This window comes from Paroedura picta, chromosome 16 (genome assembly GCF_049243985.1).
Source record: "Paroedura picta isolate Pp20150507F chromosome 16, Ppicta_v3.0, whole genome shotgun sequence".
NCBI classification, from domain to species: Eukaryota; Metazoa; Chordata; class Lepidosauria; order Squamata; family Gekkonidae; genus Paroedura; species Paroedura picta.
This window is the reverse complement of record NC_135384.1, coordinates 24,348,951-24,371,308: the sequence shown is the minus strand read 5'-3', so window position 1 is coordinate 24,371,308 and position 22,358 is coordinate 24,348,951. Positions and strand designations below refer to the sequence as shown.

The window sequence follows — 22,358 nt, the reverse complement described above, 5'->3', positions numbered from 1 at the left end:
GACTGCTGGGCCTCCCCTGGGGAATGCTGGGAAATTCTGTCTGCACCATGGTTCTACCTGCACTTACCAACCGAGAGCTCCTCTGATTGCATGCATGCTGCACTTTCTCGGCGGTGCCTGAGCGCTCGTTCCCACGGCTGGTTTCAAAGTGCATGAATCCCAACTTGAGGAATGCCACGCGGATCACAGAGGGAGCTTCCATCTGTTGTCTGTTTGCGGTTAAAGCGAGGCTTGAAAGTCTACATCACAATCCCTGGGAATCAAAAGTCAGTTTTTCAGTCACCGGAGAAGTCAAAGTGTGCTCCATGGGGTAGGATGGGGAACGCTTACTGGGTTCAGTGCGTAAAGGTAAAGGTAAAGGTATCCCCTGTGCAAGCACCGAGTCATGTCTGACCCTTGGGGTGACGCCCTCTAGCGTTTTCTTGGCAGACTCAATACGGGGTGGTTTGCCAGTGCCTTCCCCAGTCATTACCGTTTACCCCCCAGCAAGCTGGGTACTCATTTTACCGACCTCGGAAGGATGGAAGGCTGAGTCAACCTTGAGCCGGCTGCTGGGATTGAACTCCCAGCCTTATGGGCAAAGCTGTCAGACGGCTGCCTTACCACTCTGCGCCACAAGAGGCTCTACAGTGCGTAATTGGATGCATTTAGGAAAAAATATTTACTGAATTCCGTATGGTAGGGAGTGCCACGAGGGTCTTTCTCTTGCACTTTGGGCTTTGTTCCTAACCATCTCAAGAAGCTGGCTGTAACTAGTTCAACGGGGTGCTGGAGCTAGGGGATACATACTCCTGGGGTGGGTCGTCATAGGAGCCAGAGTGGCTGGTTCCTGCAGGCTCATAGGAGCTATAGGATATCTGTTCTTTAGGGCTGGCTTTATGGACTTGGGGAATATGGAATGGGAGCCAATTAGGGGACCATGACGGGAAGAGCTCCCCTTCCCCAACTTGGACTAATTCCTACCCCCTCTTTTTGGGCACTAAGAAGCCAGGACACATTTATTTATATAAGAAATGCGCTTGCAGGTAGGAGCTGTCCCAGACTGGGAATCCCATTTTGGGTTGCGGCTCTTTTCTAGCAAAATATTTCCATGCCACCTTTGTGCAATCAGTAGCAGTGTTATTACATGACTCGGCTCCAGCAGTGCTTTGCTGCAGTTTGCACGCTCCGGTGCCGACTTTGCACAGTGCTGTTTGCGTCAATTCTCAGAGTGGACTTTTCAAACACTTCTGTCTGTATTCCGGGTACAACTTCACCTGTTGCACTGCAGCCTTCATGCTAGTTTCTTTCGTCTGCCTCCAAAATGGCCAACGATGGGGCTGGAGGGGGTGCAAAGGGGAAGGGCTCCAGTTGGGCACGTACACATCTCTGCTTCCCAACCCTATTCTGCATGATTGTACCACTTCTGGGGTTTCTCAAAGCCTGAAGAATGTTTCAGAGCTTTCTCGATGATAAAAAAAAGTTGAGAAAAGCTGGATTAGAGAGAGAATGTCTGACCATAGCCAAGGAAGTCCCACGACAGAATGGGGGTTTCAACTTGGACTCTCCCGGATCCTAGTTGAATAGTCTAACTAGCATCTTGCCTTAGTATTAAATTAGATTCTCCCTGCCCACACACACGTCTTAGCTCCCAAAGGTGAGCTTGACATCTCAAATGCCCACTTAAAAATCTCACACCCAGAGTTGCTGGCAGTTTGTGCTAAACTGAGCAACTTTCCCTGATGTTATCCTTTCCGTCTCCCGTTGGGACTTACCTTCTTGCTGTCTTCCCTGCTGAACTGCCTCCCCCTCACTTATCTTTATCCCCCCACTTTATCTTTATCCCGGTGGAGAGGGGGAGCTGGGAAGGGTCACAATAACCGTGACGGTTGCACTGTTCCACTATTAGGCGTCTCTTCCCGCTGGCCGTCATGTAGCTGGGGCAAACTTCAGTTCACGCAGCCTCCCACGTGCCCAAGCATCACGACCCCAGGTAAGCAGGATAGATGATGTGGCAACAAATAGGGCTACTAGGGGGGGCAAATCGAGAGTTGGGTCAAATCAGCAATTTCTCTTATTATCGCCCAACTCTCTTGCCAGCTACACATCCCATCCTATATAGCAGGGGTAGTCAACCTGTGGTCCTCCAGATGTTCATGGACTGCAGTTCCCTTGAGCCCCTGCCAGTGTTTGCTGGCAGGAGCTCATGGGAATTGTAGTCCATGAACATCTGGAGGACCACAGGTTGACTACCCCTGCTTTAGAGGGTAGACTCTGTGGCATTGTACCCCACTCAGGTCCCTGTCCTCCCCAGCATTCGCCCCCAAATCTCCAGGAGTTAATTTTTTTTTATTATTTGGTTTGTGGATGGTCCCTTTCTAGTCATAGTCTCAGAGTGGTTTCCAACATGGAGCCGGCAGCCCTGCCCCCCTGTTGTCGATATGTAGGGAAGTGAAAGAACCACAAGATGAAACCAGACATAGTACTGGTCCATCTAGGCAAGGAAACCTGGAAGCGTTGTGCTGCTCCTGGTTCCTTTTTTCTACCACGGTGATTCTTGTCTGAATTTTCCCTTTAGGAGTCAGGACTTTCAAAGCCGCCACCAGGTAACATTTCCCACCTTCCTCAGATGATCCTTTCTGAGAGGGCTGCTGGCCTGCCAGTTCCTGACTCTCAGCCAGAGGCAGGTTTGGAAATATGCAATCCTCAGGGCAATGGCCACCAAAGCATCAGAGGACAGCCAGGAATCGTTGGACGGAGAAGGGACACAACAGAAGGGAAGTCCGAGAGGGCAGAAGTTCTGTTTGGGAAGCTGAGCAAAAGTGACTGGCACCCAGAACCCTTCATTCCTGCCTCATCTGCATCACACAGTGAAGCCTTAACATCTGCCCAGTCTCCATGGACATTGATAAGAACTCAGAGATCTCTGCCAAGTTCTGAGGCTAAGTGCTCTTTCAGCAGTGGTAATGGGGCAGAAGAAGGCATAGAGGAGTCTGAAACAACAAAAGTGTCTCTGGAGGTTACAGCTGGTCAGGAAAGAGGTGTGGTGATTTTCAGCTTTGCAGAGGAGCAAGACAGTAGCCGACAAACATCTGAGCAAGGCATCGGGGTCCATTCAACAGGCAGTCAAGATGCTCTCATCCCATCAGAGGTTATAAATGGTTGTGAGACATCTATGGGGAAAAATAAAATGTCCATAGGGTTGCAGAGCAAAGATGGTGTTGCAGAACCCCAAAAGGGAGAAGCCAACCAGAGGCTAGGGGAGACAACAACGGCAAGGAAAGACCCCAGTGGTGTTTGGACACAGATGCCAAGAGATGTTCCAGAATTGTATTTTCCTTTGCAGACTCAAAAAACCCTCATGAATGAGAATGAAATTGAATACGATATGGAATCCAGGCAGAAGCCCTTGGAATCGGTGGGTGCTCTTGCAGTAGAAGACAAGATAAACAGAGAGAGCGGACTAGAAGACCAACGAAAGCAATGTGGGTCTCTGGATAGCACAACTTTAAGTAGTCGAGAGATTTGCAAAGATACGTACCAAAGACTGGACAACTTGGAAGAGACCATCAGAGAACTTGAAATGGCCATCAGGGAAATCAGCATCTCTGCACCCATGGAATGTTCATTTCCCCAACTAACATCCATTGGCACCAAGAAAGAAGAAAGAAAGATGGAAGCCAGTGTGTCGGAATGCAACCATGCCACTTTGGAGAATATGGCATTTGACTGCCAGGTGATAATGCCTCAAGAAGCAAGTAATGGCCCACCCAAGTCTTCTCCAACTAGTTCCAAACCAACTCTACAGCCCAAACCTCAGTTCCTGCTCAGTGGCAATCCACAGGTTCAGTCATTTTTGATAATCCCCTTGCTTTCCTCTACCTCTAGATTCCTCCTGCAAGTCTTCTCTGCTCTCTGTCCTGTCAAGGTTTCATCTGCTCTTAAAAGACAAAAGACAAGGTGTAAAGCCATCTAGAGCCTGGACTTTGGTCTCTTCTGAACAGTAGCTTGGTTGAGGATTTAAGCTGAGTAGAGTCCCCTTCATTTCTGTAGGTTGCTGTTTATTTCCGGCTATGGGGCTTTCGAGGCAGGGTGCTTTAACAGGACTGTCGCTCTTAATCTCTGATCTTGGTTTCTGATCGTGTTTTAAACTGTGGCTGATATGCTGCCTTAATAGTGCATAAGGAGCAACAGCCTTGTCTGTATCAAATATTTATCAACGTCCTTTTATTTTATTCAAATATCATAGCTTCTCTCTGAAGACAAAGGAAGATGTTGTGGTGTCCACAGGTCCAAGTTTTGAAGGCCGGATTCCTATTTGGGAAAGGGTGATCGTGTTTCCCCAGAGGGTGGAAGCACTAGTTTTTGGTTTTGTTGTTGTTGTTATGTGCGAAGTCGTGTCCGACCCATCGCGACCCCATGGACAATGATCCTCCAGGCCTTCCTGTCCTCTACCATTCCCTGGAGTCCATTTAAGTTTGCACCTACTGCTTCAGGGACTCCATCCAGCCACCTCATTCTCTGTCGTCCCCTTCTTCTTTTGCCCTCGATCGCTCCCAGCATTAGGCTCTTCTCCAGGGAGTCCTTCCTTCTCATGAGGTGGCCAAAGTATTTGAGTTTCATCTTCAGGATCTGGCCTTCTAAAGAGCAGGCAGGGCTGATCTCCTCTAGGACTGACCGGTTTGTTCGCCTTGCAGTCCAAGGGACTCGCAAGAGTCTTCTCCAGCACCAGAGTTCAAAAGCCTCAATTCTTTGACGCTCGGCCTTCCTTATGGTCCAACTTTCGCAGCCATACATTGCAACTGGGAAGACCATAGCCTTGACTAAATGCACTTTTGTTGGCAGGGTGATGTCTCTGCTTTTTAGGACGCTGTCTAGATTTGCCATAGCTTTCCTCCCCAGGAGCAAGCGTCTTTTAATTTCTTTGCTGCAGTCCCCATCTGCAGTGATCTTGGAGCCCAGGAAAATAAAATCTGTCACTATCTCCATTTCTTCCCCATCTATTTGCCAGGAATTGAGAGGGCTGGATGCCATGATCTTTGTTTGCCGGCATGCTAATATAGCCCGTGTTATTTTCATTTGGAGTTCGATTTCTATTTAACAGTTAGAATTTGGGCCCAGGGAGCATAGGCAGTTGCTGAACTTGCAGCTGCATGAATTCCTCCCCCTCCGTTCTTCTGGCCTGCAGAGAGAATGATTTCCGATGTATGGAGAGCAAGTATAATACTGGAAGATCTCCAGTCCCCACCTGGAGGGTGGCAAGCCTACTTAGTGATGGAAAATGCATTTAACTGAGAGAGAGAAAAGGGGAGAGGAGAGGATGTGAACCAGTGGGCACTGGTGTCTGTACAGGTTATCCCAAAAATAATTGAAATAGAAGGGAAACTTTTTTTTTTTTGAGAATGCCAACATGTCCCTCACGCCGGCAGGGGCTCATGGGAATTGTAGTCTATGGACATCTGGAGGGCCGCAGTTTGACTACCCCTGGTTTAGATGGTCGGTGGGGAGAATCTCTTTGCAATGAGACAGGCCTCTGTTATGAACATAATGTAGGGCTGGTCTGGTTAGGGGTGCCAGCTCTGGGTTGGGAAATCCCTGGAGATTTTGGGAGTGCAGCCTGAGGAGGGTGAGGTTTTGGGGAGGGGGGGGCACTGCGATGCCATCAAACCCAACTTCCGAATCAGCCATTTTCTCCAGGTAAACTCTCACCTGGAGATCAGTTGTAATCCCAGGAGATCTCCAGTCACCACCCAGAGGTTGGCAGCCAGAGGTCCAGAGCAGCTTTCTTCTTTCTCAGCTTCATTGTGAAGCACATGCCATAACGAGCGTCCAATTTACACACGCGAGCAACTTTTGAGGTTGAGATAGCCATCAGCCAACCGAGGGCTCTGCAAAGGCAAGGTTAAGCATGTTTAATCTACTGATTACAGTCGGAGCATTAATCCCATGCTTAGCTGCCTCCTATCAAAGCCAAGACGACTTTAAAGTGTTTAATATCGAGTGGATTGTGCCTTGAGCATTTTCAGACCACGAAAAGCTGTTGCCAGCGGACATTACGCATGTAAAAAGAATTCCATACTCAAACCTATGCTTCAAGATGCGCCGAAATCTGGGTGCTAGCTCCCTCCTCTTCTCCAGGAACATGCATTTCCAGTGGAGGTTTTGAAGATGGTGTCATTTAACTGTCTTTCTGGGTCCTTTGCTTCCCTAGCACAGCGTCTGCCTGATCCCATCCGTGTAAACACACGTCTTCCTTTTGAACTTCACTGCACAGGGAAATGACTCCTCTTTCTGTCCGTCCTTTGCAAAGTATATGTGAACCCAACTAATACGGTCTCTTCTTATCTGTAACTGCTCTCCGGCTTGGTAATCTCCTACTTGAAAACGAGTCCTTTTCTGTTTCCTTGTGCATCGGAGAGCCTCTTAGGCAAATGGCACTGATTTCTGACTCCTTTTCTTGCGCATGAGAGCTATCAGTTTTCTCCCTTGTCGGGTAAAAAGGAAGTTACCTGTATTGTATGCCTCGTGTGTCTCCTCCTGGGGTTACTGGCAGTTGCAAGCAGGGGAAAAAGGAGCACAAAGAAGGTTTGTTCTTCGGTAGTCACTCTCAAGGGGCAGGGGGCTGGCACCCTCCTGGCATTATAACCAATCACCAGACTACAGAGATCAGATCCTCAGGAGAAAAAGGCTGCTTTGGAGGATAGATTTTAGGGCAATTTATCTGGCTGAGGTCCCTCCCCAGATTTCCAGCCACCCCAATCCATTCCCTGTGCCACATCCCTGATCTTAATTTGAGCCCGCCTAGTATCTTTTTTGCATTAATAAAATGTTGGGTGAAACTCTCACATGTCTTCCACTGGTAGCCAACTAAACTCCTCCTCGGCAAAATGAGCAGAGATTATCCTGATTGCAAATACTAATCCTGCATAAAAGCTTCGTACATTTACGAAGGTGTCTCACCGGTCCGTCACGTAGTTCATGGATAGTTGGGCTTATCCCGTTTATCGTGGGAAAGATTCCCGAACTACCACTTGTGACGGGCCTTCCGTTTCTGATACAGCCGTGCCTTTTAAGAGCCAGTACAGACGTGCCTCTGATAGCGCCATGTTTGTGTTCATCAAAAAACACCATTGGTATATTTTCTCAGTCTGTTCTTTAGTGCTCTGCCTTGTTCCTGACAAAGTCATGCTACCCAAGATGCTCTTCTGCCTTTGGAAAAGAGGCAGAACAAGTAGAATGCTGCTGTATTGAGCAAATAAATAGATGCATAAATAGATTATTTATGTGATTTATATCCTTCCACTCCCATACAATGGCTGGTGGCGGGTCACAAGATCCTCATTAAAAATCCCATTAGAACCCCCATTAAAAAGACATACCGATACAATATCAAAATACACATCGATCAGGCGAAATAACACAAGCCCTGCGCCCAAGACCAATGTCTACTATCGGGGAGAAGAGGGGGCCTAGCTGGCAACGCCCAGGTGCTAACACCAGCCCTGGGAGGGGCGTGTGTGATCTTCCAGTGATCTTCCACACTGCCCTGGCCTCAACCAAAGACCTGGCGGAAGAGCTCCGTTTTGCAGGCCCGGCGGAATGTGGAATGCAGAATGCGGAATGCGGAATTTGGAATGCTCCTGCAGGAGGCCTTTACTTTTTGGCAATGTGAATGATTTCCCCTCCTCATACTTTCAGGGTAGCATTGTAATAAATCTTGTCAGATCCGCCTTAAAGGTTGGAGCCCCTTTCTCATGAGGAAAGGCTGAAGAATCTGGGACTTCTCAGTTTAGAAAAAAGGCAGCGGGGAGGGAGGGGGAGGACGACATTAGAGAGTACGTCGCTTATTAGAGGTCTCGGCGACGTACTCTCTAATGTCGGCATCATTTTCCAACCAGGGTTACACATAACCCTAGCGTTACACCAGAGCCCTGGAGGGGTTATGCCAGTTGAGTGAGATATAATTTTTAATGGGTACTCATTTCACCGACCTCGGAAGGATGGAAGGCTGAGTCAACCTTGAGCCGGCTGCTGGGATCGAACTCCCAGCCTTACCCCAGGGTTTTCTCCTTATTTGGGCAGGCCGACCTGGCCTCTCCCAAAATGGCCACTGGTGGGCCTGGAGGGGGTGGCGTCCTGCCTGGACGTTTGTCTCTGTGGCAGGCGAAACAAGCCTCTGGGCCACTTCAGGACTCGGGGTTTGGCGGGACCAGGGGCCTAGCATACACCTACCATCATGGCCTGGCTTTCCATATTCTAGCCGCCAGAACATCTGATATCAGTTTAAGTTCTATATTTCTTGATCCAAATTGCCTGGTGCTGCTGTGGAGGGCCTCTCACCCCCTCTGTGTACTGTGGTCCAACCTTGCCTCCCTCTTGTCAGGTTTTTCTTTCCCCAACCTGTTTATCCTTCCCCATTTGCCCATGGCAGACAGAGAGGGTGAGACATTCCACCGCAGCACCAGGCGATTTGGGCTAAAGAAATATAGGCGTCATCTGCCTACAGATGGCTTCTTCTCAAGGCAAGCCAAGGAGAGAGTTCATATGTACACCAAAAATAAAGACGTCTCTATCATACCACCTTCTGCTGTCTGGAAAAAAAAAATGTTAGTCAGCCTACGTGTTTTTTGCACTTTCTTCTTCACTCAGCTCTCCGGGGCTTTCAAGAAGATGGGTGAACATCTCGGACGTGATCGCCTGTTAAATCACAGGGATCTTTAAATAGAGAGCTTTGTGGAGCAAAGATTCTCACCCCTTATGCAGATGCTCCACATACGGGGTGAGAATCCTTGCTGGCTGATTTTTTAAATTTACTTTTTGATGTGGGGTGAGGATTGTAAGACTCCTTTGGGTAGTTAAAAGTGGGTTATACTCTTCTTCTTTTGATACAGTGGATCTTTAAGAGGGACCAATTTCTAAATGTGTTAAACTCTTTTGGGGGATGCACTTGGTAAAGTAATGCAATGAGACTTTCACCCTGGTGTAAAACAACCATCACACATCACACTACACTGGATAAAGTGATGTTTATTTCCCTTGTGTGTGCTCTGGACAGCCCCAGTTGCAGTTCCTCTTTAAGAGAGCCAGCTTGGCATAGTGGTTAAGAGCGGCAACCTCTAATCTGGAGAGTTGGGTTTGATTCCCCACTCCTCCACATGCAGCCTGCTGGGTGACCTTGGCCCAGTCACAGTCCTTTTCGAGCTGTTCTCACAGAGCCGTCCTGTCAGGGCTTTCTCAAGCTCTCCTAACTTACAGGGAATCTGTTGTGGGGAGAGGGAGGGAAGGTGATTGTAGGCCACTTGGAGACTCCTTTGGGGAGTGAAAAACAGGGTATAAAAACAGATGGTCCTTTTCTACCTCCTTTGAGGTCCCAGTCTGCAGTATGAGAACCAGTGCTTCAGATTCTGTCTTTTCGATTCCTGTGATTTAAATGATTGATTTGTGTGTTTATACGTGTTTGGGTATAAGCTAATTTTGGGGGGAGCAAGGTTAAAAATCAAAGTCAGTGGACGGAGCAGACGTACCTGGCAGAGCAGCTCCCTGAGTGATGGCACCTGTGGGCACAGACTCACTCTTCTGCATTTTCTGTTCTTTGCCTTTCTATTTTTAACCCTTCTCTGCCCTTAATTCAACTCTTCATGCTTTCTAAACCCTTCTTAAAAAAAAAAAAGTACACTATTTAATTAAAGGGTTGATTCCCCGCTCCCCCACATGCAGCCTGCTGGGTGACCTTGGGCTAGTCACAGCTCTGTCAGAGCTGTTCTCGCAGAGCAGTTCTGTCAGAAATCTCTCAGCCCATCTACCTCTGTTGTGGGGTGAGGATTGTAAGACTCCTTTGGGTAGTTAAAAGTGGGTTATACTCTTCTTCTATTCTAATTTTCTTTTTTTGGGGAGGGGGGGGGGGTTCTGGCAATGGTGTTTTACGGCTTTTTGATCAGAGAAGGCTATGGTGATCTCCGTGTGATGGCATTCAAGGGAAATTTTTTTTCCCCCTTCTCCAAATGTCTTTAATTTGCCAAAGCTCTGGCGAGAGGTGAATCACAGTCTCTGGTGAGCTGATTCCCACTGAGCAGTTAGAGTGCTTATGAACATTCCACGACTCCATATTAGCACGGCTAATGGGCGGGGGGGGGGTGGGGGGAGGCCTGGGGAAGTGTATCCAAGCAGGCCAGCAAACAATAGGGGACGGACGGCTCATCCCACGCTATCCCAGCAGCCATTTCTTAGCCTAAGCCTTACTACGGAATCATGCCCCAGCGCCACCCTCTTTTCTCTTTCTCTTTCTAGAGCGGCAGCGGCGTCTCCATCCCAGCCATGAAGATGGTCAACCCAGCGTCGCGGCTGAAGCAAACTCAGCAGGGCAGCCCGGACAAAAGCAAACACATAAAGCAACGCATGGAATACATGCGCATCCAGGGACAGCAACAGGTAGTTTATCTCTAGGCAGCGGCTTTGCTTGGTCTTGGGAGCTCTGGGGGGTGGAGCCAGGTTGAGTCAGCATCCCTCTGCATTGTCTTGAGAGGAGGGACAGATCGGTGTGGGGGAAATGAACGGGGCGGGGGGGGGGGGAGAGGCAAGACAAGGGGTTGGGGGAGAAGCCCTTTCTGCACTGGGAAAACCTTTGGGAACCTGCTCTGGTTTGCAGTGTTGCTTTAGCTCTAGACAATGTGTTTGCAAGTGGGTCTGGTCCTCTGGCCACGACAGCTGCCCACATCTGGGGGCTCCTGTATGAAGGAAGGCATGTCTGCATTGCACTGATACCAGTGGACCTAGAGCAGAGAGGTGGGGAGAACTCCTCCTGTCCATGGGCATATGCCAGCCAAACACTCATTTCACATGCGTGTTGCCAGGCGAGAGGTTCTCTCACAAACCTTCCTTAGCCGCCCTCTGTCCCACCACACTTAAGTCCCACTCGCGTGTAACTTCCTTAAGGATCGCACCCCTTCACAGATTCCTCAGTTTCACCCATTGGAATCGACTACTCTGGCAGTGTTAACCCCCACCCCCTTCCCTGGCCCAGTTATGACCGTAAATCAGCAAGCACTTGAGTGCTCCCCTGAGCGGTTTGTTTTCTTAGGGGCTGGTGAATAGATTGTGCATCCTCTGCTCCCCGTAGGAAACGATCTGTTCGTTTAAGTCCATTATCCTGCCCATGAACAGAGACCTTTTTCCCCCAGCCAAGAAAGGGGGTGACAGGCCTCCGGGGCCACGTGATCGAATTCATGCTCACTTCCCCATTTCACCACACCTCCATGTGTGTATGCCTCGATGCCTCCCCTACCCATGGCATCCGTGGGGAAGCACTGCGTATCCATCCAGCAGATAAAACAGATAGGGTTATGATGGTGTTGTGGGAAGGGGGAAGAAAAAAAAATGGCTTCCTTGAATGATGTGCAGTGGGTGGGGCTTGGGAAAGCAGTAAGACCCTAAGAAGCCTGCTAAGGAGTCACAAGGGTTCCTGATGCACACGCGCAGCCCTTTGTATCCACAGAGCTGCTCTCTCCATTGAAAACTACAAGGCCGCTGCACATGGAGGACCTCGGGTGCACACCAGGAGCGTCCATGAGGCTCTGCGTTGGGGGCCAAAGGGTCTAGCACCCTACCTTAGCAGTGCTGACTTCCAAAGGGGTGCATAAGAGGCCAGGCTAGGGGAAGAAGAAGCATCCCCATGTCAGCTCCTAGCCTATCTAGTCATGGGGTTGGAGGCTAAAGGAAGGCCAGTTGACATGGAGGAAGGACTGGTCTCCACAACTGTGCATTGCTTGCCTGGGAAACAAAAAGTCATTTTTAGAGATACGCAGCCGTTATTATGGGGGGCGGGATTCTTCTCTCCCCACCCCCAGCATGACATTAAGGTCTTATTTGAGTTGTTTCCATCAAACCAGTAAGTGACACAACCATGATGATGATGACAGAAATAATTTTTCTAGACATACATGCAGAAGATCCCAGGTTTAATCCCTGACATTGAAAGGACTGGAGAATTCGACACGTCTGAGGCTCCATCTGCCCATTACCAAGTCCTCAGGTTTGTGGAGGGACAACATGGAGACTTCATAGCATGCATTCAGGGGAGGCTTTGAGCCTTGCAGCTGCACACTGGCTACGTTTGCGACCAAAGCAGGCAGGGAGAAGCGGCTTTAAGCTTTCCCTCCCCTGCTAATTTTTGTGTCAGCGGCCCTGTGGAGCTGCTGTTGGCTCTGCTGCATCTCGTTGGCATGGCCATGTAGGCAAGGGGATCTGCAACGTCCTTGTGTTTTTCCTCAAGGGATCGGCCATGTGTCGATGGAGCCTCAGAGCTGCTGCTCGCTGTTGCTTGGTGTTTTGGGGAGGAGCAAACCTGCCCTGACACCAAACAGCCTCTCAGTGAAAGGGATCCTCTCTGTGTTTTTGCAGGCCTTCATTGCCTCAGGCCAAAAACAGTGCAAATATGTAAACCCAACTGAAATTAGTAGGGGTTGCACCCAAGAACTTTCCGTGCCACGTTCATCAGAGATGCTCAAACCCCTGCCGGTTTGGCTCACATTCTGACCTCCAGCTGCAAGCAGAGTTCTGATTTTTTGACAATCAGTTTGATAGTTTGTCGGTGTCTTTATCAGTGTTTTGTCATCTCATTATATTCCGTATCCACCATGCAGTACTAATCTTAAGCAGAGTCCTAGCCTTCTAAATCCAGCGAGTACGATGTGCAAAACTTCCTGGAGATTATATTCCAGTGGGTAGCTGTGTTGGCCTGAAGTAGCACAACCAAATGTGAGTCCAATGCCACCTTTAAGGCCAACAAAGATTTATTCAAGGCATGAGCTTTCAAGTGCATGCTTTTTTTCTCATAAGAGTGCATGCTCACTTCTTGATTAAATCTTTGTAGGTCTTCAAGGTGCTATGCGACTCAAATCTTCCTGGAGGATATGTAATTCTTGAATATTTGACATTATTGCACATTTGCAGTGTTATGAATCAGTCTATTATTACTATTACTCAGTTAAGTCTGTTCGTGCTCTATTTGTTTCTGTAAGGGAGAAAAATCCCAGAGGAATAACTGTGACTCTTGCAGCCAAAACAACAGAGAATCCCATGGCCCCTTATATACTTTCATATTTTTCGTGGCATGGCTTTTTGCTGACGAGACCAGTCACTTTTAGTCTTGCTAGTCTGCAGAAATGCCCATCACAGTAAATCTGAGAGTGTTTAAGGAGCTCTGTTGTTTTATAACTGGGGGAAAAAAAACAATTCTGTTCCGGGAAATACCCCATCCTGTTTCCACATTTTTTTTAAGTCAGTTTAGAACTGTAGATGCACAAGTGAATGCAAATAGACGGGGGTGGGGATTCCTGTCCCACCTTGTAAGGGAGGTGGGCCATTTCTTTCAGTACCTGTCCCTGCCCTGCAGAAGGCCTCCATGCATTAGCACTGGTTGAGGTCTTAATGATTAGGCTGGGTTCACACACTTCTTTATTCTGGCTGATGCTAACAGTGTGCCCAGTGGCTGGCCAGCTTTCTGAGGCCACAAATCAAGGTAATGACAACTTTTCTACCTGTCCCTGCTCCCTCCCACACTTTTGTCCCCTGAGACTTGACCCTCCCCTTCCCTTCTGCAAACCCTGTTCCTTATCCACCCCGCTGGCACATTTGGTATGCTAGCTCATTTTCCCAGAACTCCTTGCACCTCCTGGCTCACCCTCCCCTTCTATTTATTTATTTTTTGTCATGCCAAAACTGTTTAGAGAATGGCAAAGACCATGGATGCCCCCCTACAAGTCTGTGTCCCAGTTGTCCACCAGACCCTTCGTTTTGCTCATTCTGCAATACACATACACGCAAATTCTATCCCCCTTCTCTCAAAGGGTTGGGGGGACCAGGTGGAGAGTTGCAAACTTGTCTCCACCCCTTTCTGTGACTCATTTAGCGCTATTTTGGGGAAAAAACGCTTTGGGAGCAAAACTTAGAAACGTTAAACTCCAGTTTCTCCTGCCTTCCCCCCACCTCCCTAAACCTGAACTCTAACCAAAGTCTGAACCCCCGTTTGCCATAAAGCACAGGTGCTGTTTCCCTAAATTTCAGCCACGGAACATTGACCAAGGGGACGTCCCCCTATGATAGTTCTATCACATGGTGGTTTCACCACAGCTTTGCATTGGAGCGGCTCTGTTGGATTTCCCACCAATGTCTCTGAACCAGAACAGGAGAGCTCAAGACAGCAGATCCCCTGAGGTTGAACCAATGAAATTCCACACGTGCGGACGCTTTTTATCGGTTGTGGTACGAGGTAGTTCTCGTTCCCTTCTTTTATTACGATGGCAAACCAAGGAAGGAGGACGCACGGTTGATATGGCTGGCATATATGTGTAGAATAGCCCCAGGCTAGTGGCCAACAATGACATAAACGTTTTCCTCCACTCTGGAATATTCTTGGAAGGATGGGCAAGAAGGATTGGGGAAGATTGTTAAGAGCAAGTTGGATATCTACAAGCTGGATTTTTTTTACATGGAGGTCTACCACCGGAGATGGACACAGGTGACTTCAGGTTCCTTCCCCCCAGCAAGCAGTTCCACCGGGTCACCTTCCTGCTCTCTTCCTGCTCATTGGTCTTCAATTCCCGAAAAGTTTACAACCACCAGGCAACGTGATTTCGGCCTGTTCTTGCTCACGAATCTTTCATATGAAATCCGCAAGGTTTATCCACGGCAAAGCAAATGTATAGGGTTGTAATTTTTTATGTGTATTGTCTTGTGGAGGGGGAAAAAAAAACCAATGTCTGAACCAGCCCCTGGGCGGTTTTGGATTTAAAAAAACGTCATTAGCCAAAGTTCTCTGCAAATCACCTCGAAGAGAAGAGAGCCTACTCGGAGCATTTATTCAATTTTGTTCTCCCAGGCCTTTCTTCCTCTCCCTCTCTTCCCGCCTGTTGATAGCTGTGATGCGAAAAGTTTTGCCATTTCCATTCAAAAATAACAACACCCTGTTGCCTTCTTTTGTTCCTGTCCGAGCCTGGGAGCCCAAATGCCAAACAAAATGGCTGCCTCCCATCTCCCCAGCCCAAAACAACCATCCTATTTGGCCTTCCAGCACAAAACAGCACCTCTGCTCTAACCCGCATTCCGTCCCTTCTGCTCACCATCCCCTGAATCCCCCACTGCTTACCTCCGCGAAATGAATCTCGTCATTCTAACATGGTGTCCATGGCCACACACTAACATTTCAATTCTTGTTCCTCCCGCTTCCCTTGCCCTGCCCTCCCTTCCGTTGCCTTGCCTACACATTTGTCTGCCTGCCCCTCTGTCTTTTTTTCTGCATCTTCTTTTGTCCCTTTTGCTCCCTCGGGGGGCGGGGGGAATGGCCCCTTCCTTGCGTCCAGTAAAACCAGCTCATCTTGTGCTCCATTTTGTTTTTTTTATTTCTTTTTCTTTCTTTTTTTTTTGTCAAACGGACCTTTCGCCTCAGGCCTAGCCAATGCTACTGCGTCTAATAGATAATTTCCTAATTAGTCCGCCACTCTGTCTCTTTTCTCTTTCTTTCTCTCTCACTCTCTCCTTTGAGAAGAAAATGTTTGGTTTCCCCCCCTGCCATTCTCCTTTTCCTCCTTCCTCCTTCTTCTTTTTCCCTGAATCTTGCTTTTCTTTCTAGGCCGCTAGATCAACCAAGGACCCTAGCACGATGAATGAGACCTCAAGCCCTGTCTCAGAAAAACCTTCTCCGGGCAGGACCTCCATCCCAGTACTGACTTCCTTTGGGTCACGGAACTCTTCCATTTCATTCTAAAAGCTCCTTTTTGCCAGTTTCTCATTCGGCTGTTTGACCACAACTGGGGTACGGGGGGAGGGCTCGCGCCTGTCTTTCTGCTTCCCTTCTCCCCAGACCCTACTGAGGCATCTAGAAATGTCCCTCCCCTTAGACTTTCTAAGCTTCCTTCGGAAAGGCCAACCCGCGGCCTCATGTCCTCCTCCAAAATGGCTGACCTACTCCATCTTTCAACTCCCGCTCCAAAAAAGGTCACTTTTATGTATCCTAATGTGCTCCAAAATGACCAGTTGACTGTCGCACATCTTTTCTTTGAAAATGACCCCGCACTAGTTTGTTCTCCCCTTCCCCTTCGGGCTAAAATGTGGCTGACTGTCAAATTTATGTTTCTTCCTCAGCCTCAGCCATCCCTCTCCTCGTCTTTCCTTCCACACCCCCCATCCTTGTTTTTTTCTTCTCCGGCAATTTTATGTTGTTTCTGTAAAAAGAGCACTGCAAACTCTGCCGCTTTCAAAGACTCCAGGCAAGAAGGAAGCTGGGCAGCTCTAGGTTCTACCGTTCCCCGTTTTCAGGGGCTGAGGGAGGGGAAAGGCATCCTTTTCCGGAGCATCTAGAAGGGGGAGGGGGAGAAAACGGTTTCTGGAGAGGCCTCAGAACCCCATGGACATTTGCTGCTATTCATCTCTCCTTACATTAAGAAAAAAATAATAATAGTTGTAATTAATTGATTAATGTGGATCCTTGTAGGGGTGTGGCGAATCATTCATGAATCGATAGTGTTTTGACTTTGGGGCATGTTTGTGCTTCCATTTTGTGGGTTTCTGTAGTTTCCTTGCTGTATCAAAAGACTGTTTTGAAAGGGGGAAAGTATTGTTTGCAGGTGTGTGCGTGTATCACAAGTTGATCTCTCTCTGTGTGTGTTTATTTTTTTCCTTCCAAATCATTGGATTAAATTTGGAAGAAGAGCAAAGACTTGAAAAAACAAAACAAAACAAAAAGCACTGAATTTTAAGCCTGTAACTAATGCCCCCCCTACCCCATTCTTCTCAACCTTGCAGAAGCAACCAACTGTTATGAAAGGGGGGAAGAGACTGTTATAAGAAGGGACACGACCAAAGTAGGTAGCAGACGTTGAACGATATTGGGAACAGGGTCTGGAAAAAGAAAGTCACGCTTCCTATGAAATTTTACTCTGCATAATGTAGCACTTTAAACGTCCATTCAATTACCTTATATGTGGGAGTGAGAGGAACCCGTGAAATGTGTGGAATGTCAAGTAGGAGGCAGAAGTCAGGGAGATGGGGGCATCAGGGTATCAAAGAAGTTGGGTGATAAGAGAAGGGAGGGTTGAGGATTGATGGTGGGGATGTGGAGTTCTACCACAGCTAAGCATGAGATTCTGGTGGGAGGGAGGTGGGTCAGATCACAAAGAAGGGACTCCCCTTCAATAGCTACAAGGTGAGGTGCCTTCATAATGGAAGGTGGGTCCTCACATGGGAAGAAGAGATGTGGAGCTAAAAGATGCTGGCATTGCAAGGATTCCACCCTTGACTATGGTGGTCTCAGCTGTAGGAGAAGAAACCAATAGGGGAATGGAGTGAAGCCAATAATGAATGGGCAAGTCCTTCTTTTCACTACTAAGGGGACTTGCTGAGAAGAACATCCTACTGTATTTTGTCTTGGAGGAGTAGGTGGACTGGATCCAACTGGACCTTTGGTGGAGTGATCGACTCAGAATGGCCACCCCTTGCCCAGGAAGAGTCCATTTTGGACCTAAATAGAAAATTGAGTTTTGAGGTGGGTTCACTTTTCTTCTTGACCAATGGAATGTGGAAACTTTGGTAGTTTCCCAAAAGATCCTGCATGGAATTTGGGTTACAGAAAGCACAGAAAGAATTAAAAAAAATTATAGCACAGTTTGGAGAACAAGGAGGGAAAGGATGTTAGATGTGGAAGAGACTGAGCTCCAGAACTCCATCAGGTTGAGCAAGCCAGGCAGAAAACAGTTAGTATTCATGGAGGATTTCGTCAAATGAAAGTACAATGTGCACGTGTGTGCGTGTGTGTGTCAGGATGGCAGGCCAGGAACAGGAGGGTGGAAAGTTCCTTGTGGAGTGATTGAAGGACAGTCTTGTGCATGCATGTTTTCTGTGCAAACTCGGTTCGAAATAAAATGAAGCGTGCCCTTTCCCTCCAAGGAAAGGTGGTGGCATCTGAGGTCTTGGGGTTGTTTTGACAGAACTTGTGCAGGAGAAATTCCTCCAGGTTTCTGCTCCTAAAATGTTAAGCACAGACAATAACTTAAGAAATACCTTATGTGATGCGTGTGCACATTTGAAGATGCGCATTGACATGTATAGCAAAATGGCGCTTGATTGTAAAAAAAAAATACAAAGATATGAAGAGTCTGTATGCAACATAATACAAGATGTAAGCACCGTGTTTGGTTGACTAGCTTGTCCTTTTTAATTTAATTATTCTTGGACTATTTTTGGTGGGGATGAAGTATGGGAGTTTTGATTTTTTTTAAATGGGTTTTCTTCTTTTTTGTAAATCAATCATTTTTGTATAAAAAAATTTTAAGAGAGCCTTTTTTTGAATAACAAAGTTTTAAAAAAAAAGTTTAAAAAAATTAAATATGTTAACAACAACCACAATCCGTAATGCAATTTCTTGGGACTGCGCAAAATGGGGGAAAAAAAGAGAAAAAAAGAAACCAACAAACAAAAAAAAAAGCAACCTCTTTACATTTAAGTGAAGTGTCTTAACATTTTATATATTTGTTTTAAGAAATATATTTACATATTATATATATATAATATACGTAATATAAATATATATATATAAATATTGGGGGGGGGAAAGAAAATCAAACTCTTGTTGTGTCTAGTATATTTAGCGGGGGAGGGAAGAACGGTGTGCTTCTTTCCTGATCAAATTATATATATGTAGCTTTTTGTGCTTTAGAACAGGGGTAGTCAACCTGTGGTCCTCCAGATGGCCATGGACTACAATTTCCATGAGCCCCTGCCAGCAAACGCTGGCAGGGGCTCGTGGGAATTGTAGTCCATGGCCATCTGGAGGACCACAGGTTGACTACCCCTGCTTTAGAAAACTGTCAAGGTGGCGGGGGTGGTGGCCATGCGAGTAGAGCTAGAGGGCCACGATCCTTGGGGGAAAGCCCTCCAGCGCAAACCCTGTTGGAGCAAGAATGACGCAAGAGCATAGTAGCAGTTCTTTCACTGGGGTTTGTGCAGGAGAACGTTCCCCACGGGCTTGTCTTTAAGAGTATTACCCTTCCGCTGAGCTGATATTCCATCCCTGACTCCATGTTTGTTTCAATGTTGTCTGTCCCTTTTATACCCCCTCACCTTTATGTTCTGGAAGGAAGTTTGCACTGTCTCACTTTTTCCATTGCATTTCCCTCTTTCCTACACTTTTTCTGTTGGGTGGCCACAAGGACAGCCAGACCTTTTCTGCACCGGGAATTCGGCCTGTCACAGCGCTCGTCCAATCATGGGGCTAATTTCTGCTTCTGGATTATGTCGGCGCCGGCCAGGGGGTGGTCCCGGGCATGCCACAACCAAGGTCCTCAGTTGGCCCATGTGAGGCCTGAGTCATTCCAGGCCCAGGCCCGCTCCCGGCCAGTGGCCAACATTGTCCAGAAGCAGAAATTAGCCCCACAACCAGATGAGCTCTACAATGGGCCAAATTCCAAGTGCAGAAAAGGTTCCAGAGAAGACAGCAGTGAGTGGGATTTTAGCCTTTGGAGTAGAATTGCCAGCTCCAGGTTGGGAAATACCTGGAGATTTTGTCTGAGTCTGAGAAGAGTGGGGTTTGGGGGAGAGGAGGAAGGGGAGAAGGCCATAGAGTTCATCACCCCAAGGTGGCCATTTTCTCCAGGTGAACTGATCTCTGTTTCCTGGCAATCAGTTATCATCCCACTTGAAGGTTGGTAACCCTAGCTTTTGCTGAAGGCACTTTGCCTTAAGCCCTTTCAGTTGTTAAGATTTCAGAATAAATCAGTATGCACAATCAAAACCCATCTTTTTAGAAAAAGATTCCAGTGTGTACAAGTCTGGAAAATATACAATGCTGCCTTTTTCACACAAAAATGGTGACCACATGTATTAATCTGAGAGGCTCACTCATAGATTACTCTCCCAGGATACAGTGCAGGAGCACAGAAGTGAACCCCCTGAATGAGTCTTTCTGATCATTGTTGTGGTTTGCCCTCCAAAGGAAACGGGAACAGACCGTGGGAAAGAATTGCTGGCAGCAGCATTTTCACAAAAACTACAAATCCCATAGTCCTTTGGAGGAAGCCTCAGCCACCCAACGTAGAATGCAGCTGGGGTTTTGTGACAGCATATCCCAGAATATTTTGGAAATTCCCCCATCCGCTGCACAGTATTGGTTTATATTGATTAGAAATCTACATTTCACTTTCCTCCATAGAATCATAGTTAGAAGGTACCCCTTGGTCATCTAGTCCATCCCCCTGCAGAATGCTCCTGATTCCTGATGGGACATCCAAAGCAACTTACAAGATTCCCCTCTCTTCTGTTTTACTCAGGGGATAGCGAATGCAAATGCAGAGAAATAATTACCAATGGATGTTGAAAATTTCAGTTGCTTTGTTTGCCACTCTTCTGACATTGAAAGCAAAGCCCCAAACCTTCTTTGCCCATAACCTCTTGTGGCTGTGACACTCTCCTTATTTCTGTTGTAAAATGTGTTCTTCCCTAGGGTGTCATGACTGGATTCAGTACGTGAGTTCATTGCCACCCTTTTAGACAAACCAATGTAGGGGAAACTCAGTAGGTGAGGTCCCTTGAATGGGAAAGAAGTAGATACATTTTTTAAATTCTTCCTGAGATGACCCACAGGCATCCTTTTCTCCTGGGAGCCACAAACAGTGCTGGGATGCTGTGACATTGGTCTGTGCAATGTCTGGCTAGCAACCATTGTTGACTTCCCTTTTAGAACCATTCCTGTCCATGGTTTTTGGTACCATAGCCCACTATTTAATTGCCTATTGGGGGGGGAGGCCCTTCTTTTTCTCCACTGGGCACCTGGAGGCATTGCAATTTAGATTTTCTACCTCACGTGCCAAAAAGCACCCTGCATCCATGGGGGCTGGGCATCCCTAACAGAACTGCCAGGTGTGGGCCTGTTTTACTTTGTAGCTGCCATCACTGGCATGCCTTCAAAAGCCAGCTGACTAAACAGTCATAAAGTTTTATTCCGCACAGGTTGGATGATGCACTTTGGAGGGAGATTTTCGTGTTCCGCACAGAAAAACCCAGCTGCAAAAGCACACTGAAAGTGCCTTATCCAACATGTGCGGAATCAGCCAAACAGGTTTCTTGGCTCGAACAGACTTTGGCAGGAGATGGACGGGGTGACTGCTGTCTTAGAGGCTGGTTTAAGTTGGGTCATCTTCCTCCCCCCCACACTTCCCTTGTCTTTTTTTCTTTCAATGTTAATTGGTGTGTGAGAGATTGTATGCTGTTGTGTGGGTGCGTGTGTCATTGCCATGGCATCATCCAGCTACCATGTGAGCAACAGTCATTGAGAATGTATATAATATAATATTATGTATACATACATAAAGACCACACTTTGTTCCGGCTTTTCCTTCAAAGATTAAAAAATTGAGAACAAAAACGTTTCAAAATGTAAGCTGCAAAAAGGCACCACGCTATGCATGAGTTTTCGGGATGTGTGTGTGTCCGTGTGTGTGTGTGTGTGTGTGTTCCAGAGGGGAGAACAGCGATCACCTCACCACTGCATGCCACGGGCTTCGCTTTACTCGTCTGGAGGTTGTTTTAAGGAACGTTTTAAAAATATTTTTAAGCGTTTCTTTCTCTTTTTTTTAAGGGGAGAAAGGGAAACTTTTAGGCACTGTGTAGGGAGATTGCTGATGTCGTTGGGTCTCTTTCGCATGGATTTTTAATTGTGAACTGTTTTTTGGGGGGAAAGCCGACAGTACAAACAACGCTGCATCAAAACTGACGATAAAACCAACAGTTCTGGGAAAAAGACAAAACTGTAACTTTTGTAAATCTTTCTGCTGCTATCTGTAGGTAGAGTTCTATGTATAAATTCTATGGATGCCATGTTTTCTTCTGTGACAAACGTGATCATTGTTAGTCAAAAATTCCAAATGAAGGTTGCTTTTCTCCCTGCCCCTTTAATTTCCCCTCTTCCTTGTTTCTTATCGGAGTGTCTGACTTTAATAAAAAAAAAATACTCTCCCCCCCCCTCCCTGCTGACACTTCTTTCCTTAAGACTTTGTCTGGTATCATTCTTGAACAAACCAGGGGGTGCCTGTATCGCTGGGGATTCTCAGCATGGTAAGATACGTCTGCTCCATGAATTCAGCTGCAGGAAGCTGATATTGGCAAATGCGTAGGGGAGGGGCTGTGGCTCAATGGCAGAGCACCTGCTTGGCATGCAGAATGTCCCAGGTTTGATCCCTGGCATCTCCTGCTAAAAGGACCAGAAGTAGGTGATGGGAAAGACTCTGGAGAGGTACTGCCAGTCTGAGTAGACAATCCTGGCCTTGAAGAATCAAAGGTCTGATTCCGTAAAATGAACTAAGATTCATGTGTGTTCCCTGGCTGTGATAATAGGG

General features: G+C 47.3%; 1 protein-coding gene across 17 annotated transcripts in view; it reads left to right on the top strand.

The window, feature by feature from the left end:
- SRCIN1 (SRC kinase signaling inhibitor 1) overlaps nucleotides 1-21,980 on the top strand; it is a 279,306-nt gene extending 257,326 nt beyond the window's left edge. For 12 of the 17 annotated variants that reach the window (XM_077315657.1, XM_077315665.1, XM_077315656.1 and 9 more), the window contains 4 exons: nucleotides 1,889-1,972; nucleotides 2,558-3,823; nucleotides 10,267-10,407; nucleotides 15,605-21,980. In XM_077315657.1, coding sequence (XP_077171772.1) covers nucleotides 1,889-1,972; nucleotides 2,558-3,823; nucleotides 10,267-10,407; nucleotides 15,605-15,739 — 1,626 coding nt within the window. In that variant the 3' untranslated portion in view covers nucleotides 15,740-21,980. Of the gene's footprint in view, nucleotides 1-1,888; nucleotides 1,973-2,557; nucleotides 3,824-10,266; nucleotides 10,408-11,470 lie in introns of all 17 variants that reach the window. The other 5 variants (XM_077315670.1, XM_077315671.1, XM_077315672.1 and 2 more) reach the window with 3 other exon arrangements.
- The last annotated feature ends 378 nt before the right edge of the window (nucleotides 21,981-22,358 follow it).